This window comes from Poecilia formosa, unplaced genomic scaffold (assembly GCF_000485575.1).
Source record: "Poecilia formosa unplaced genomic scaffold, Poecilia_formosa-5.1.2 Scaffold340, whole genome shotgun sequence".
NCBI lineage: Eukaryota > Metazoa > Chordata > Actinopteri > Cyprinodontiformes > Poeciliidae > Poecilia > Poecilia formosa.
In genome coordinates this window covers 592,090-609,420 of record NW_006800279.1, presented here as the reverse complement: position 1 = coordinate 609,420, position 17,331 = coordinate 592,090, and the positions used below count along the sequence as shown (strand labels likewise).

The window sequence follows — 17,331 nt, the reverse complement described above, 5'->3', positions numbered from 1 at the left end:
CTGTTTTTCAGTGAAACTGTAACATTTTGGCTGTGATCCAGCCTCTTGTCTCTCTTTACACATCTCCAGTAATTAGAATTTTGACACGGCACTCTTTGAAACCCGGTCGCATAGGGAAACTCCTATGGGAACACTCCTCAGGCCCCTCAAGGTGTGAAGAACTCTGCAGGTGTGAAAGTGCATGAGCACAGAGCTGCACGGTTTATTCTAGACATGCATGGACAAGCAAACAAATAAAAAAAACAAAAAAAACAAGTCAAAATCAATAGTATTGTGCTCTGTGTGCTACTTAACCTGTTCAGTTTAACAACTTCTGATATGAAAGATGCACTCACTGGCCACTTTATTAGGTACCCTTACAAAAAAATCTCATGAATGTCATGTGAAAGTCACATGTGATCGAATTTTGACATGTAAATGATGTGTGAATGATGTGAATCACATGTGAAAGCACACATATACATGTGATTTTGGAATGTTTCATGGTAAAATCACATGTGATTGACATGTGATCACATGTGAAAACATGTGATTTTCATGGGATTTTTTTGTAAGGGTACACCTTGCTAGTACCTTGTTGGACCCCCTTTTGCCTCCAGAACTGCCTTAATCCTTCATGGCAGAGCTTCAACAAGGTACTGGAAACATTTCTCAGAGAATCTGGTTCATATTGACATGATAGCATCATGCAGTTGCTGCAGATTTGTCAGCTGCACATCCATGATGTGAATCTCCTGTTCCACCACATCCCCAAGGTGCTCTATTGGATTGAGAATTGGTGACTGTGGAGGCCATTCGAGTACAGGGAAGTTATTGTCGTGTCCAAGAAACCAGTCTGAGATGATCTGGCCTTTATTTAACAGCAAGTAACAGAAGCTCTGAGTTTCTGTCTCTGCCTGTCTTCAGTCTGTATGACCAAATAAGGAACCTAGATCCTGCACACATATATGCTGAGGTCACACACTTAATATTCCTGCAGCAGCTTCCCCAGATTGGTTTCACTCAGAGATAAGAAGGGAGGCACCAATTGTTATTCCTTTTAAACTGCAACCACACATACTGCATTAGATTACAAAGCGTTTCACACAGAGGAGAGATGGGGACCATTTGGTTCACAGTTTGGTGTGCTTTATTCTTGAATGTTCAGGTAAGATTTTCTTCTGCAATCTGCTTTTGTGTTTTCTATTATAAACATGATCTGGATAATCTATGACAGATTCAGGATCTGTTTCCTCAAAAGTAATACCTAAAACTGTGAATTGTGGGTTTTTTTTGGTTCTGGCTCACAAATACTTCTGAAAAAATACACTCATAGAAATAAAGTTAGAGCATGTATTAGTCTGAGGTTCCTCTCATTTAGTTTTGGCTCATCTTTTGAGTTCTTTGAGACATGTTTGCCTAAACCAGCAGCCTACTGTTTACACTCTTTTGGATCTTGCACAATGGCTCTTACCAATGTTAGCAAAAATTGTAATGTTTTCAAATATAGTTAAAAAAAGGCAGTTTTAGTTTTTCAGTTTGGAATAATTCCACTAAATCTCCATAAAATAATGACACTTTGCATTTAAATCTATTTTTCTTGTCATTAGGCAGAAACTGTGGACATTTTTAAACATGTTTTTCCACACATATCAAAATCCCACAGAAAAAAATATATCCATCTTCTTTTGGCAAAAGTTTTTTTTCTTTTATTTAAACCCATAGAAAAATTATAAAATTATTTTTTAAAAGTTAAAATAAATGTCCTATAGAAGATATTTATCAACATTTTCAAACTGTCTTTTTTCCAAAAAGTCAGGTAACATTTGCTCTTCTGAACAAATTGGAGTTATCTGGTCTGAGCCTGAGGCAAAACTAACATTTTGTAGTTAAAATGTTGCAGAAACTGTGGAAACTCTAAAACAGCACATGAATACACAATGAATACAAAAAAGCACCGACTGCAAAGTCTTGGCAGTCTAAACATTAACTACCTTTGATTCAAAGCGGACATGTTCATGCGAAATTAACAGTTTTCAATGACTGTCTCCCATTTGCACTTTTTTTCTTTCCCAGGCTTCTCCAGCAGGGCACACAGAAAACCAAATATGTGAACCAGGATTTGACCAAGAATCAGTTATTTTTAAGGTGACTAAAAAGCTCCTGAGGCCAGGCACAATCCTGGGAAAAGGTGAGATCAACTGTGAACTGTGTACTCTCACTGTGGGCCAGTTTTGATTCGGGGAGAATAGCAGTTATGTTCTGATTGGAAAGATTTGAGATTAATTTTAGATCCTGCATTATTTGTTAATGTCCCCTTTTGGACAGATACTGTTCTGTCATGATCTGTAGGTGTTTCTTTAGATTATGGGATACTTTGGGGATGCCATTGTGTTTCTTAATTTCTTTATTCTTTCTGTTTTCTTTGCATTTTTTAAACTGTTTCGCTAGTGTTATTCTTTAGTTTTTGTTTTGTAAGATGTTGTGTGTCCTACTGAGTTCCCCCTTTGCATATTTTAGTATTACTAGTCGCCTTCTCAGTTCCTTCCTAAATATCTCTGAGCTGTATATAGTCCTAAGAATTTTGGGACTAACCTGGTTTCTAGCCTACATCAAAATTTGACTCAGCCTAACTTCATTGTTTACATTGTTTATTAATGGATTCTTTTGCTTCTGTTACCCATGTATGTTCTTGTTTTTTTCCGTAGTCAAGTTTATTTGTATAGCATATTTCAGCAACAAGGCAGTCCAGGTGCTTTACATGACAAAATACATAATTCAGTGACCAATTATGAAACAAGCAATAAACCTTACGATGTTGACCCAGAGCGTATAACTTCCTTTAATTTGATGATGATTTCATTCCACAACAACAATTCCTCCCAATGTCCTCTTTTCATTTGGATCGTCCTCAACCACACCACCTGACAAAAGAATATAGCCAGACCATGGTCACTGCAGAAAATACTTGCTGCATTTCCATTACAAATGTGCTCCAAACATTGTTGGGTGTCAAAAAAACACAGTTTTGCAGTTGCAAATGGATCTAAAAGTTGCAGGGTGGTAGATCTTTAGCACTGGATCTGAGTACCCCTTCTCTAAGCTGTATACAGCAGCTAAACCAGCACCTCCTGATGTCTCACCCACCAGATGACCCCCAAGCAGCTCACAGATGGGTCCCAGTTTTGACTTTCTGTGTTTTCAAATCTACTCCCTTCAGTTGCCTGCTTACATTCTTCCCCTGAGGTTCTTGGCCTTTTGGGTCCATGTTAAATGCTTAACCTGACACTGAACACTAACATCTGTCTAATCATCTATGTGTTGAGTGTATGAGAGCAAAGGCATTAAAAGCATGGCTAGATCAATCTATCTCTAATGCACAGTGTTTTGAGCAGTTAAAATGAGATGACAAGCAAACATGGTTTCAGTCCATTTACTAACACAACTTCTATGAAAGTCTATTTGGTTCTGAAATTCCAAACCTTTGAAGTGAAGAGCAAATATTTTTGCTTCTGCCTCAGTGAACTTCACCGACTGCCCAGGTGCCAGGTTGGTGATGTTCTTCACTTACGATCATGGTTTCTTCGTTGAGGATGATGGGACAGTAATGGTAAGCAGAGTTTCAACAATTAGAAAAATTAGAAGAAAGGGGTTAATTTTCCTTCATGGTATTAATGATTTCCTCCTCAAACAGCATGTGATGTTTTGCTTCAACAATCATTAGTACTCAAAGCTCACTGCAAAAGCTCACTGCAAATTTCGATCAAGTTTAGCTTAGTCCCTCTTTAAATGTTGTTCTATCTGTATTTGTCCACAGCGCTCTCCTGAGGTACAGTCAGAAAACTTCAGGCACTTTAAGATGAAATTTGAGTCAAAACCTTGATTTTTTCAGTCTTTCTGTTGTAGATTTGCAGTTGCATATGAAATCATTTCTCTGTTTTGGATTAATCACCAACACACAGCAAATTCGGAAGTGTCAGATTTCCAGTGTATTTAAAAGTACAAGTGTTAATTCAACAACATGAGTTTTAGTGAGTGTTACTAAACTCACTAAAGAGTTCCAAAGAGTTAAACAAAAAGCAATCCAGTCCAGTGTTGATTTCTAAATTAACTCCAACAGTCTAACTCAACACTCATCTGGTGTTGATTTAGAAATCAACATGAGACAGTTCCTGCCACAACTGTAACATATTTGTGACATCACATCAGAGAAGGAGCAATAGATAAGATGGGGGTTGCAGGAGGACCCCCAGTCTAGACCTACAGAGAGCACACATAGAAGGTAGAACATGCTGTCAGGGATCTAAACTTTCTATATAACATCTAATAACAAGTGGAAAGGAACCCCAGTAGTTTTTATAGTAGGGTGCCCCATTGTTGACTCATGGTTGCTAAAAACCTTACCAGACTGACTGATTTTAGTGACATAGTGAGTGTAAAATATTGAATAAAATGTTGTGCCACATGACTGGCTTTATTTTCACTCTTATATTTAACTTTATGACACACAAAACTACAAATGAATCGCCCTTATTTTCTCCAGGTGCATTCTGGGTTAAGCTTGTCACTAACGTCATCAGTCACTTGGCAACAAATGGCAAACTAGCTAGAGCATTTCTACGGACTGTTTTAAATTTGTGTTGATTCAACATTAGTGACCAGTAGCCTGATGTTTCTGTTCTTCTCTTGGTTTGTTGTACTTCATGTCAGATGGATTTCAAAATGACTTAGTCGCAATCTCTGGTGATGAAACTTGTTAGCTCCGCTGTTGCGTGCATGGCCATGTTGTAAGGTTAAATTATCATGAGCTTTATTATTTGGACTCGGTCATTAGCCCCGCCCCCCCGGCCGACGCCGTCTTGTTCCGCCACTGGGTCACATGTTTGCCTGAGGAGCGGAGGCAGCAATATGACGTCTTGTCTGGAGCTTATTATAACAAGGTAAGTTCCATGTTCAAATGATCATGTTTTTGACTATTTTTTGTGGAGGCATTATTTTTCCGTTTACACAAGAGTATCGATTCATATACACAGTTCGCTTAACGTACATTTATTTGTTTGGATATCACGGTATATCCAATACCGTGATATTGGATATACCGTGATATTATTGTCGTAACCAAACATTGAAACTGTCAGGAAAATCTGGATGCCATTTGAATTGGCATTATTTAGCTGCGGAGGTCGTTTTCTTTAAGTTTTTGGCTGTAGACTGCAAAATGGGGGAGTGGCTGTGCTGGACCATTGGCTTGATCTAAGCCACAGGTGTCAAACTCCAGTCCCGGAGGACCACTGTCCTGCAACATTTAGATGTGCCACTGCTGCACCACACCTGAATACAATAATTAGGTGATTAGTAGGACTCCGGAGTATATACACAGTGAGGAGGCAATTGAGCCATTTGACTCTGGTGTTTTGTACCTGTGGCACACCTAAAAACTAACAAAATGTTTTCTCTTTGTTAGTGTGTCATGTTGGTGACTGAAGCCTGTTATGATGACTCCAACACATTTCTTCAGACAGGTTGGCACAACTTTTAATGCTGTCCAAAATTTTTCTATAAGCAGACTAATTTTTTTAGTAAATATTTCTGACTCATTTATGCTTTATCTTGTAAATCAGGTGGGCAGAGTAATTTGAATGAATATGATGGTGGCACACACAGGTGTGTCTGATTAGTTTTGCTCACACTTCTTTTTAAAATATTTATTTATTATCCTAATGTTTCTGCTGTATTGTTTTTCCTTCCAGGCTGGAAGTCTTCCTCCTTCATGTTGGCGAATACAAGAGCAGTAACAAAGAGACTTCACCATCAGTGATCACAAGACCATCCATGGCCGCTTCCAATGAACTTTCAAAGCACACTTCACCTTCAGTGCAAAGTACCATGAATGTATAACCTTTGTTGTATATTGCTGTCAGTGCTGTTTCATGTTTTGAAATAAAAGTAAATTATATTCTGCGAATGGTGCTGGTGTTTTTGTAGCATCTAATGTCTTAAAATGAATTTGAAGATTATTGATGGCCAGAAGTTTCTGGGGGGGAGGAAAGGTTTTAATTGCTCTAGTGGCTTTTATTTGGTAGCAAATTCACAAAAAAAAGTGGGTAATGAGAGAAGGGCAAGACTGGGAAGCGAACCCATGAAAGCCACATTGAAAACTAGAGCCTTCATATATGGGCTATGCTTAACCCCTGCACCACCACAGCACACTCTGCCAATAGTATTTCAAAACTCAGATTTCTATGTTGATGTATACTTTACACCGTTCTGTGTTACATTAACATGTTCATAGTGTTAACTTTTGACAATATACACTAGTTATAGGGTAGATTAACACTGAAGTGTATTTGATTTCAACTACTGTGAGTGTTGATTCAACTCTATCACAAATAACACTTTCAAAAGTGTAACTTCTACACCAACCAGAGTGGACCAATTATAGACACTTTCAAAGTGTTGAATTTAACTCTGTAGGAGTTGATGGAACACTTCCAAATTTGCTGTGCAGGAGTGTTAATTATTAAAACTGAAAATTAACCTTTCATAGATTTCATAGAATGCAGCTACTGTAATGTCTCTTCAGTTTGGTTGCTATACACAGAATATAAAAACAGTCTAGTTGCTAATTTATGGCAACGCTTTCTTTTGGTCTTCAGGTTTCGAGTCTGTTGGTTCTTCAGGAGGAAAAACGACACTTCTTCATCCACTCCATTGATACACAAATCAAGAAACGGACTCTCTCTGCTGTGGTTCAGTACCAAGGGGATCATGACGCAGCCCGCAGCCTCCAGAGTGATTTTTCCCTTCAGGGCAACACAGATAACTTAGAGGCAAGTTTAAAGGAACTAAACTGTCAGTTTACATTCCTACAGCCACCTGTTTCCTCTCCAGCCTTCTGGGAGGCGCAGCAGGTATATAAAACTAAATGACTGACATACTCAGGAGTTTCTTGAGCTGTTTATATTAGCTTGACATTTTCTTTTCACTGTGTAATTTCTTGTGTTGTATTTGTAGCTGTTTATTGGCCAGGACTCCCTTGAAAAAGAGGTTTTTAAACCCAATGCATTTTTATCCTTGTAAAATGAAAGTTAAATAAAAAATGCTAAAATGAAACATGCATTAGCACCTTTTGATATGAAAATTATTATTATGCTCCTTAGAATAATGTTCCATGTTTCTAAAGTTTGGTCTGATTGATGCTGATTTTGATTCACAAACTGCTAGCTATTTTTTATTCTGTTATTCTTTACAAAATTGTTTAAAAGCAAAATTCTGTTTTTAATAAAAAATAATTCTTTTGTTTTTTGACTTAGACATAAAGAAACGTCTAAGTGATTTTAAATTATTTATGTGTACAAAAGATGTCATTCCTTTCTTGGTGTAACAGTCAGAATGCAGAGATCAGATATTGGCTGAGGACTCATAATTTGTTAATAGTATTTTACTGAGCTGGTATCGGATGTTCACTACCAGCTCAGTACAATGACTGAAAAATTGATTGATAGGTGATTAATAGGTGTGGTAGGAAGCAGATGAAGTAATTAGTTGAGATCTAGAACAGCTGTGGCAAAAATAAATGCAGGCAAACTAAAGGAGCAGACCAACTCCCACAAGGGGAGCTGAACTCAGTGTAACCACAAACTACAAAGGGAAAAAGACTAACACCGATCAAAGAGGTCCTAACCCTAACCCAAGTGCACAAAAATAAAACAACATAAGAATAGACTAAGAAACTAAATACAAAAAAAACTAACTAATATGGCAAGACCTGTTAATAATAAGACCTTAATATAATATAAATGAACAATAAGGAGCAACAAGAAAATAGTAAACACACAATCATCAATGAAAGCCAAATCCCAAACATACAAGAATTGTAACAATACTATACAGTTTGGTCTGCAACAGATAAAATATTTGTGTGATTTTTCTGAATGCAACTCATCTACAGGTTCCAGTCCTGCATTTCCCATCATCCAGTGAAGGACTGAGGAGGAAAAAGAGAGAATGGGTTGTTCCTCCCATAAATATTGCAGAGAATTCCAGAGGACCTTTCCCTATGCTTGTTGTACAGGTGAGAGAAGTAAATGTTCATGGCTGACTTATTAGATTCTGATGTGAGACCAGAAAATAACTTACAGGAGAGGAATAAACATCAGAAGCATAAAGGCAGGAAGTATGAGAAGAAAACAAAAGGAAACAGTTGGAACAGTAAGGCTGTGAGGAGTAGATGTATTGAAGATGAATGAGTTTGAGTACCCTAACCTGGGGTCAGTTATCCAAAGCAGAAGGAACTGCAGAAGAGAGGAGAAGAAGGGCATGTAGGGAGCAGAGGGTGGAGGATCAGTATTGGTGCAATTTGTGTAAGAGCAAAACGATGTGTGTACAAAATGGCAGTGAAAACTGGGACATAATTTGGAGATGGTGGCATTAACAAAAGGAAAGTGGAGCTGAAGGTGGAAGAGCTGACTATGAGATTTTTATTTTTAGGGAGCTAAATGTAGAGGACGAGAAATCTCCATCAGCTCAGGCTAGAGACGAGAAAGGCTGTAATGGTTTGGACATTTATGGAGGGTGTCTTTAAATATTGTAAACATAATTGTGTCTGTGGTTTTAACAGTCTGGGTTTGTTTTGTCCAGATTCGTTCTGATGCTGATAAATCTAAAAAGATCCATTACAGCATCACTGGTCCAGGAGCAGATCAGCCTCCTATAAATCTTTTCACCATAGACAGCACCACTGGTGCTCTGTATATAACACAAGCACTGGACAGAGAGAGAAAAGACAGATATCAGGTAAGCATTCACATCATTTGGCGACCACAAGACAAGAAGCAAAATGGGAGAAACTTCGTCCTCACATGGTTCTTTTATACTGTCAGATTCACACTTAGCATTTACCAAAATTTAAACAATGGAATTAAGAGTTCTTCATCGATGTCTGATGATCTCATTCTGCAAAAAAAAAAAAAAAAAAAAAGATATAAATGAACAATCCAAACTTGCTAAAATTCATACTCTTAACAAATGTAAGTTCATGTTGTACTGAATCCTAGGATGTGATATTGGGATGTAGGACTTAACACTTTTTTCCTCTTTTTTACACAATGGAAGAATTTGTATTTTTATTTAAATGAACAAACGGACTAATGTTGGTGTGTTTGCAGTTACTGGTACATGCTGCGACGGATGGTTCAGCCTCTGCTGAGGAGCCTATGGAGATTGTTATAAATGTAATTGATCAGAATGACAACAGACCTATTTTCACCTTCTTGGGAAATGTGGCCGAGTCTTCATCAATAGGTATTGTTGTTCCATGTAACTTCAGTCCCATAAAACATCTGACCTGAGTGACGCAAATAAAGAAACATTCACATCAAATAAACCACCCTCTATTACACTTCCTATTAAAGCTGTAATAGAAATTAAATTATTTTTTTTTTACTTTGTTTAGAATAAAGAGGGCTCATGTGGGTTTTTTAGTGACTGGACTCAGAATCTGAAGATATCAGATGGGATGGGCATTGGAAATAAGAAACAGTCTCTTAGAATATTCTTATTTTGTGCTTCAAATTTTACCAGACATAAAAAGATTAATAATTTTACTAAACGGGCTATAGGTGCATTTTGGTCACAAATCAATAAACAAAAGTTGTCAGTTTTATTATTTGCCCAGCCAACAAAGTTAGATCTTTAACTTTATGTGCAAGACCACCATTGGTTCTCTCTTCCCAGACTAGGCATAAGTCTCTGCTGAAGCAGTCACAGAATCTTGCTGTCTTGTTCATGAGGCGTGGCAGGACAGAGTGGGAGAAGATTAGACAGACTCAGGATTTATCTGCTCTGAAGCAGTCAAATGTCATTTGACGGACTGTAGCTTCTGTCTAATCTGAGAAAAAGCTCAGCTCCTCCAGAATGAGCTGGAGAGAGACGTTGGACAAAGAAACATTTGATGTTTCTTCCTGAATCAGTTACCTCTCTGCATTTGAATAATGAATGAAAGGTTTTGTGACATCATTAAAAAGAGAGTAGAGTTCTTTCAGTCCTATTAGAAGTTAAAAACTGCAACCATCTTCTGAGAAATGCATTTCATTTCTTTTTATGTGATTCTTATCTTCAGGTTTTGAGGTGATGAAGGTTACGGCTACAGATGCTGATGAGCCAAACAGTGTCAACTCAGATATCCGTTATCGCATTGTGAGCCAGGAACCTCAGCAACCAAGTCCATCCATGTTTGTCATAAACCCAACTACTGGAGCCATCAGAGTCAGTGCTGCTGGACTGGACAGACAGGTGGGCTTTTACAAATGTTTATTTTATCATAAATAGAGAGTCTTAAATAATTTGTGGACATATTGAACAAACATGAACTGTTTACGCCTTTTGTAATTTATTGTGACAAATTGGTTTCTAAAGAAAACATTTGATAGATGTGACAGCATGACATTATTATTAAGCTACTACATGTAACTGCATGCAATTGCTGAGAGCTCTCTAATTCGAATTTGATTAAATCGAGTTTGATTTTAACTCGGTTTAAAATCAAACTCGATTTTGAGTTTGATTTATAAATCAAACTCAAAAATTTGTAAAATTTATAAATCGTAAAGATTTATGTTGTAAATCTTTACGATTTTTTTTAAAAGAACTCTTTCCTGTAATTTCATTTGAAATAAATTAATATATGAGCCTGAATATCCTGACAGAAATACCCTGAGTATACCCTGGAGGTAGAAGCAGCAGATATGAGCGGGGAGGGACTTATTGCATTAACAAAAGTAATCATCTCTGTAACTCCTGGCACTGAGCTCCCTGTAAGTACAAACCACAAACTTTCTACAAAATGCATACAGGACATAACATATCAGTGTTTTATTGTTGGCATTATGAGTAGAGAGATAAAGTGATAACCAGATGTCAAAAAGTTGAACAGTTTGAAAACAAAGAGTGGAACATGTCTAAATGACCAAAATGTGGTAAAGCACTAATTAGCATCAATGTTCCCATTTTGCATTTCATTAGGCTGCACAAGGAGGAGGGAGGAGCAGGAGGGATGCAGATCCCAAGATTCATCATTCTTCTTCAGAGGACATGTTTCCAAATCTGTTACCTCTTCCAGTAAGTTCAATTAGAACAGTGGTGTTCAAAGTCGGTCCTCAAGGGCCGGCATCCTGCATGTTTCTCCGTGGTTTAACGCACCTGGATCAAATGATAACTCATTAAATGGCCTAAGAAGAGCATTGATTTGTTGAGGAGGCTGTTACTTCCACCAGGGAGGGATCTAAAACACGCAGGATGCCGGCCCTCGAGGAACGACTTTGGGCACCACTGAATTAAAAGAACTTGTTACTTGGGATTTAATTTCAGATTTTGTTGGTTTTTCTGTGGCTTTGTCATTGGACAAGGTGTTTTACTGACCATTTGTCTTGTTTTCATGTAGATATGTTCGTCTTTCTGAATTTTTACACATTGCAACACCATAATTTTCTTAGCACAATAACAGTCCCATACAACATGTTTGTGGCACTCATTTCTTTTATGTGGTGCTTTTATGACAATTCTGTTCTTTGAATGATTTCAGAAAACAATGAAACCCAGTCTGTAAATTGACCAAACAAGACTGATTATATCATCAACTTGTGGGTTTTCTTCACAGCGTCCCATCAATACAGTATCTGAAAGTCAAGATTGAAAGGAATTGGACTGACAGAGGAGATTGTTGTAGATTTCAAAAGAATGTTTGACCTAAAAGACACTCCAGCGATGCAAACACTATTTGCATTGCTGGAGAAGAAGTGGAGGTGGTTGAGTAGTATAAATAACTTTTACAACACACTGACATGGAGACACAACAGTGAAGTGTCCACATGAAGGAACAGAGCAGACTGGACTTCTGGAGGAAGTATTTGTCCTTTAGTGTTTGCCGCAAGATGTGGCAGATCTTTAAGTCTGTTTTCTTTAAATGCCATTCTGTTTTCCTCAAAGTCTGAAGAAGGGATGAGGAGAAGGAAGAGAAGCTGGGTTATTCCTCCCCTCAGTGTTGCTGAGAATAGCAGAGGACCATTTCCTCTAAAACTTGCTCAGGTGAGAGGTAGATGGACTGTAAATACTTCTGAACTAAAAGAGCTGTGCAAAGAAACAGTGGTTTAATAGTTCTGATGGTGCTTTGTAGGTCCGCTCTGACAGAAGTAAAGTGACGAAAATCATTTACAGGCTCCGTGGTCCAGGAGCTGATCAGCCACCTGTAGGCCTTTTCATTATAGACAGCGACTCTGGTTGGTTGGAAGTCACACAAGAACTGGACAGAGAGAACCAGGACAAGTACACAGTAAGATATTCTGTACCTTTATACTGCTGTCATGTAACATTTTTGATTTCTCTGCTGTCTACCAGTAGGTCAGTGTATGTTTGATGGTCAGTGTTCAACCCTGTCAATTCATCAATAAAACAATTGAGGACATATTAATATGGAGAAACAATTATAAAATTATAAAATAAATAAATAAATAAATAAATAAATAAAAATAATAATAATTTACACACAAAATATCCTAGAATCGAGAACCGGCTAGATGACCACGCCCCCTTTTTAGCTGAGACTTTGTTTCCATCTCTTCCGAAGGCTTTTTTTTTTGATTGTGCTGCTTTTACTTTTGCCCACTGCATTTGTATTGAATTTTTTGTAATAAATTGTTGTCACCTTCATCCAGCTTGTTTTTAAAGCATTGCTCACTCCTGCGATTACCCTTTTTTTTTCCTAGTTTAACTAGGTGGTGTTGCTGTCTATTTCAATTTTTGTTCACTTATTATTACCACCACTCGGTGGCCCCTAGTAGAGTTATCCAAGGCAGGCAGGTCTTAGGTGAGGGACCAGACGAAGTGAAGTTTGTCTGGTCCCTCACCTAAGACCTGCCTTATAATGAGAACTATCAGTAGAATTAGTGTTCCTTCACCCTGACATGGCTTGCCAGGGCCCCACTCTGGAGCCTGTCCAGGAGGTGGGGCTTATTAGTGAACGCCTGGTGGCTGTTCTTTCACAGATGGAGACGATTGTCTTGCAGGAACACTGCTAAAATATTTTGGACAGAAAGTTGGATAGAAAGCATTAAATGAGGCAGAAAAACCAAACTGGAGCATTTCATTAACTCCCATGTTGAGCAACGTCCCTCATGAGGTGAGGCAGTTTCACACTATTTGAGTAAACAGTCCTCACCAACACGACTTTCTAAGGAATGGTAAAAATATGTAGCTATCAGTAACTGCTCTAGAGTCTCGAGTTGCATTGTCTGCTGAAGAAGCATCACACTCCAACCCCACTTCCAACTGAAATTTGGGAGTACCTCATCAAAGTTTCACAACAAAAATTGCAGGAAATTTGGAGCTTTCTGTCTATTTTGACAAAAGTTAACAAAAAATACTAACCATACATTTCTTTGCAGAACAGTTTTTATGTGATAATTTCAAACCATCCAACATGAATGTTACTGACAGTCTCCTGGTGAAATGGGCTATGATGTTCTAAACATAATTGTATCTCTGCAGTTAGAAGCACTTGCAGTGGAAGAAGGACAAGCTGAAGCATCGGAGACCATTGAAATAATTGTGAATGTAATCGATCAGAATGACAACAAACCAGTTTTCAGCAGAGACACCTATAAGGGAGAAGTGCCTCAGTCCTCAGCTGAAGGTACATACTGTCAATCTGATATGAGCTTGAAGAACATGTTTATTGAGCACTTCTCTGTTAAGCCTGTCACAACAATCAATAATCAATTAATCATATAATAAATTAAAACGAGATCAATAATTTCCTTTTGCATAATTTACTGGTTTTCTCTTTTCTCTCTCTCTTTCTACCAAAAACTGGATGATAAAAATCTTCTGTCTGGTTCATTGGTCTCAACTAGCCCCCCCTTTTTTTCTGAAAGGAAATCAAAAGGGCTTCATAATTGGTTTTATTTGTTGTTTCTGTTATTTTATTTATGTTGTATATTAAAAATGTCTGAGTTCCAAGGTTATATGTTCATTAGAATTGAAAGTTTATTAATCTTTGAGAATGTGTTCTTTCATTACCATTATATTACTTGAAAATGGTCTCAAAACAACAATATTGTCGTTTATTGCAATAATTTAAAATTTGCTTTGATGACCTCGTCTCTATGCAGGTAAATCAAGAGGCTGTTTGCAGTGACCTCAGGCTCTAACACAGCAATGTCTCAGCTCATTCTGGATGCTGGAATTCACAAATAATTTCATAGCTTATTGCTACATGCAGGAAATGACTGCAGCACCATGCCTTTCAGAAACACACCGTCTCATTAAAACACTGTCTGAGAACATTTAAGTGCAAATATACCAAAGTATTTCAACAAGCTATATTCATATTTATAGACTTCTTGCCAAAAATCCATCCATTCATCCATTATAATACACGCTTATCTCTAGTGGGGTTAGCATGGGTGCTGGTGCCTTTTTCCAGCGGTCAATGGGTGAGAAGCGAGGTACATCCCGGGCATCTTGTCAAAAATGTCACCATTAAATGAAAATCCAGATTTACATCTAAATATGGAAATCAGGAAGTCCCAATGAGAAACATTTAAGCACTGGCCTTTGGTGAAGAAAATGTGCAACTATATAATAATCAGAAATTGTGCAAAACATGTAAATGACAAAATAGAAAAAAAACAAACAAACAAACAAACATTGCTCATTAACCCTCCTTCTGTGATAAGTGCTAATTGTTACAGCACTGCAGGCAGATTTAGACACACATCATGGCTCTGAATGTGACCCTGCAGTCCTCCGCTGGCTGCTCCCTTGCTGTCTTTGTAAGCCTCCAAAACATTACTTGACCTGAAGTACGACATGATACAGTCCACAGTGGCGAAGTTACAATCTCCAAAATCAAAAATTAGTTTCCAAATCTGTATCTCTGTTTGTCATGTCAGCAAATCCTCTTGCAGATCCATTTCACCCGATGCCATATGTATGTGCTGACACTGGAAAATTACCCTTCTCTGACAATCTGGATTTCTGTTGCACATCCAAATGAGTTAGACCTGAACTGGGAAAAATATGCCTTTCTGATTCTACCAAGGTTGGCACAACTACCAAAACTGCTGGTAACATGGTATGGCCAGGCTCAAGTAGCAATTTGGTCATGGCTGCAGCTACTCATGAAGCTGGTAAATGGACTGCATCTTCCCCAGCAGTCTGATAGACTGGAATCCATGAAAAGTCTGCCTTCAGCTACAGTCAAGCTTACTGTGTTCCTAGCAATTTGTTAACGCATTCATAACCATGGAAAGCGGGTACAACAGACACAGAAGACTGTGTGTGTTTGCAACATTCAGCTGCAGAACATATTCTGCACTTCATTTCAGATTTTGTATTTTTCTTCCCCATATTTTGTGGTGACCTGGACCTTTAGAGGATTTTGTGTTTCATTTTCTTTTTTGTGACTCTTACCTTCAGGCTTTGAGGTGATGACGGTTCAGGCCACGGATGCTGATGAGGAAAATTCTGACAACTCCGATGTCTGCTATCGCATTATAAGACAAGAACCTGAAGAACCAAATCCTTCCATGTTTGCAATTAATAAGGATACTGGGCTTATTACAGTCAATGCTACGGGCCTGGACAGAGAGGTGAGGTCTAACAAAACAACACAACCACTTTTGTAATGTCATACAATTCTGGTAAGCTACCACTTTCCTTTATAAAAACATGAGTGGTTCACCATGCAGCAAAGTTCAACAAAGTTGGCCCTCTGTTGTGCAGGCTGCCTTAAGGAATCCAAAATGCCAGTGATAATGTACAAGAGGGAGATGTACAATATGATGTAGATCTGCTATTGTCTTTATTCCTGCTGCTTATAAAACTAAGAATTAGTAAAAATTAATGATCGATAGATGAATGAATTAATATCAATCAATTAGATCCATAATATGTTTCTGATGATGTAAAAGGCGCCTCAAGTATTCATACACACGTTTTCAGATTTTGTCACATCACAACCTCAAACTTGTGTTTTTAATTTGGGTTTTGTGGGACAGTACTAACACAACATAGCGCATAATTGTAAAGTGGAAGTCATATGTCAGATGGTTTTCAAATGTTTTCATAAAAACTCTGACAACTGTGTCACATATTCAGCTGAGTCAATATTTAGTAGACTGTATCACACCAGGTTGGAATTTGATGGCACAGGCTCAAGCCTTTTATAACATGCAACAGGTTTTCTTACAGGATTCTCCTGTGTTTAGCTCCATCTATCTGACCTACTGGTCACCACTCTTCCCACTAAGTGACTTCTTCTATTGATTAATTACACTTCCTTTTGCATTACAACCCTTAGAACCGTAAGTTTTTTTGTTTTTTTGTTGTTGTTTTTTTTTACATTCTGATGCAGTTTAGAAAGAAGCTATTTGTAAGCTGGTTGTAAGAATTGGACAATCCTGCATTGCTGTGCAGTCTGTTAGCTTTTTGTGCCAATGGAGATTCTAAATAAGTAGTTGCATCTTTCATCACAGAAACACCCGCAGTACACACTCACAGTGGTAGCTGCTGACATGAGAGGCGAGGGGCTGATTGGAAGAGCCAAAGTCATCCTAACTATAACTGATAGTTCTTCTCCTGTGAGTACGACACAGCAAGCACTGGAGAACAGACATAGAACACTGTGGCTATCACTGAAGGCTTTGTGCTCCACAGAGTGGCTGGGTTATTCCTGACATTACAGTTCCTGAGAACGGAATTGGACCCTTTCCTTTACAGCTAGCTCAGGTAACCTCTCTATACCTGTACATTTATTTAATCAAAAAATCTAAAATATTAAAAAAAAAAAACATGCAAAGGCATGTGTCCATCCTATTGTGACAGGGTGAAAGTGTCCTGCAATAAAGAGCAGAGATTAACACACATTTCTCTGCCTTAGAGATTTTAAACAAATCTTCTGTAATATATTTATAATTATAGCCTCCTAACTAGCATTGTTGTTAGTTTATCTGGGTCCCTGTATGATTTGCACCAGATCCGCTTTAATGAGGAGGAAACAAAGAAGATCCTTTACAGCATCAGTGGACCAGGAGCAGATCAGCCTACTGTTGGTCTTTTTACCATGGACCAAAACACTGGTGCTCTGTATGTAACACAGGGACTGGACAGAGAGAACCAGGACAAGTACACAGTAAGATATTCCGTACCTTTATACTGCTGTCATGTAACATTTTTCAACTCCCTGCTGTCTACCAGTAGGTCAGTGTATGTTTGATGGTCAATGTTCAGCCCTGTCAATTCTTCAATAAAACAACTGAGGAGGAACAATTATAATTATTTATATATATATATATA

General features: G+C 38.0%; 1 protein-coding gene across 2 annotated transcripts in view; it reads left to right on the top strand.

Annotated features, from left to right (window-relative positions):
• Window positions 1–978: 978 nt before the first annotated feature.
• The window catches only part of LOC103153125 (B-cadherin), a 22,117-nt gene continuing 5,764 nt past the window's right edge, over window positions 979–17,331 (top strand). For both annotated transcript variants that reach the window (XM_007573935.2, XM_007573934.2), the window contains exons 1-17: window positions 979–1,147; window positions 2,056–2,170; window positions 3,501–3,589; window positions 6,636–6,809; window positions 7,931–8,053; window positions 8,620–8,775; window positions 9,147–9,282; window positions 10,100–10,272; window positions 10,686–10,793; window positions 11,002–11,097; window positions 11,965–12,063; window positions 12,152–12,307; window positions 13,522–13,666; window positions 15,454–15,626; window positions 16,512–16,616; window positions 16,693–16,764; window positions 17,012–17,167. In XM_007573935.2, coding sequence (XP_007573997.1) covers window positions 1,097–1,147; window positions 2,056–2,170; window positions 3,501–3,589; window positions 6,636–6,809; window positions 7,931–8,053; window positions 8,620–8,775; window positions 9,147–9,282; window positions 10,100–10,272; window positions 10,686–10,793; window positions 11,002–11,097; window positions 11,965–12,063; window positions 12,152–12,307; window positions 13,522–13,666; window positions 15,454–15,626; window positions 16,512–16,616; window positions 16,693–16,764; window positions 17,012–17,167 — 2,127 coding nt within the window. In that variant the 5' untranslated portion in view covers window positions 979–1,096. The remainder of the gene's footprint in view (window positions 1,148–2,055; window positions 2,171–3,500; window positions 3,590–6,635; window positions 6,810–7,930; window positions 8,054–8,619; window positions 8,776–9,146; window positions 9,283–10,099; window positions 10,273–10,685; window positions 10,794–11,001; window positions 11,098–11,964; window positions 12,064–12,151; window positions 12,308–13,521; window positions 13,667–15,453; window positions 15,627–16,511; window positions 16,617–16,692; window positions 16,765–17,011; window positions 17,168–17,331) is intronic.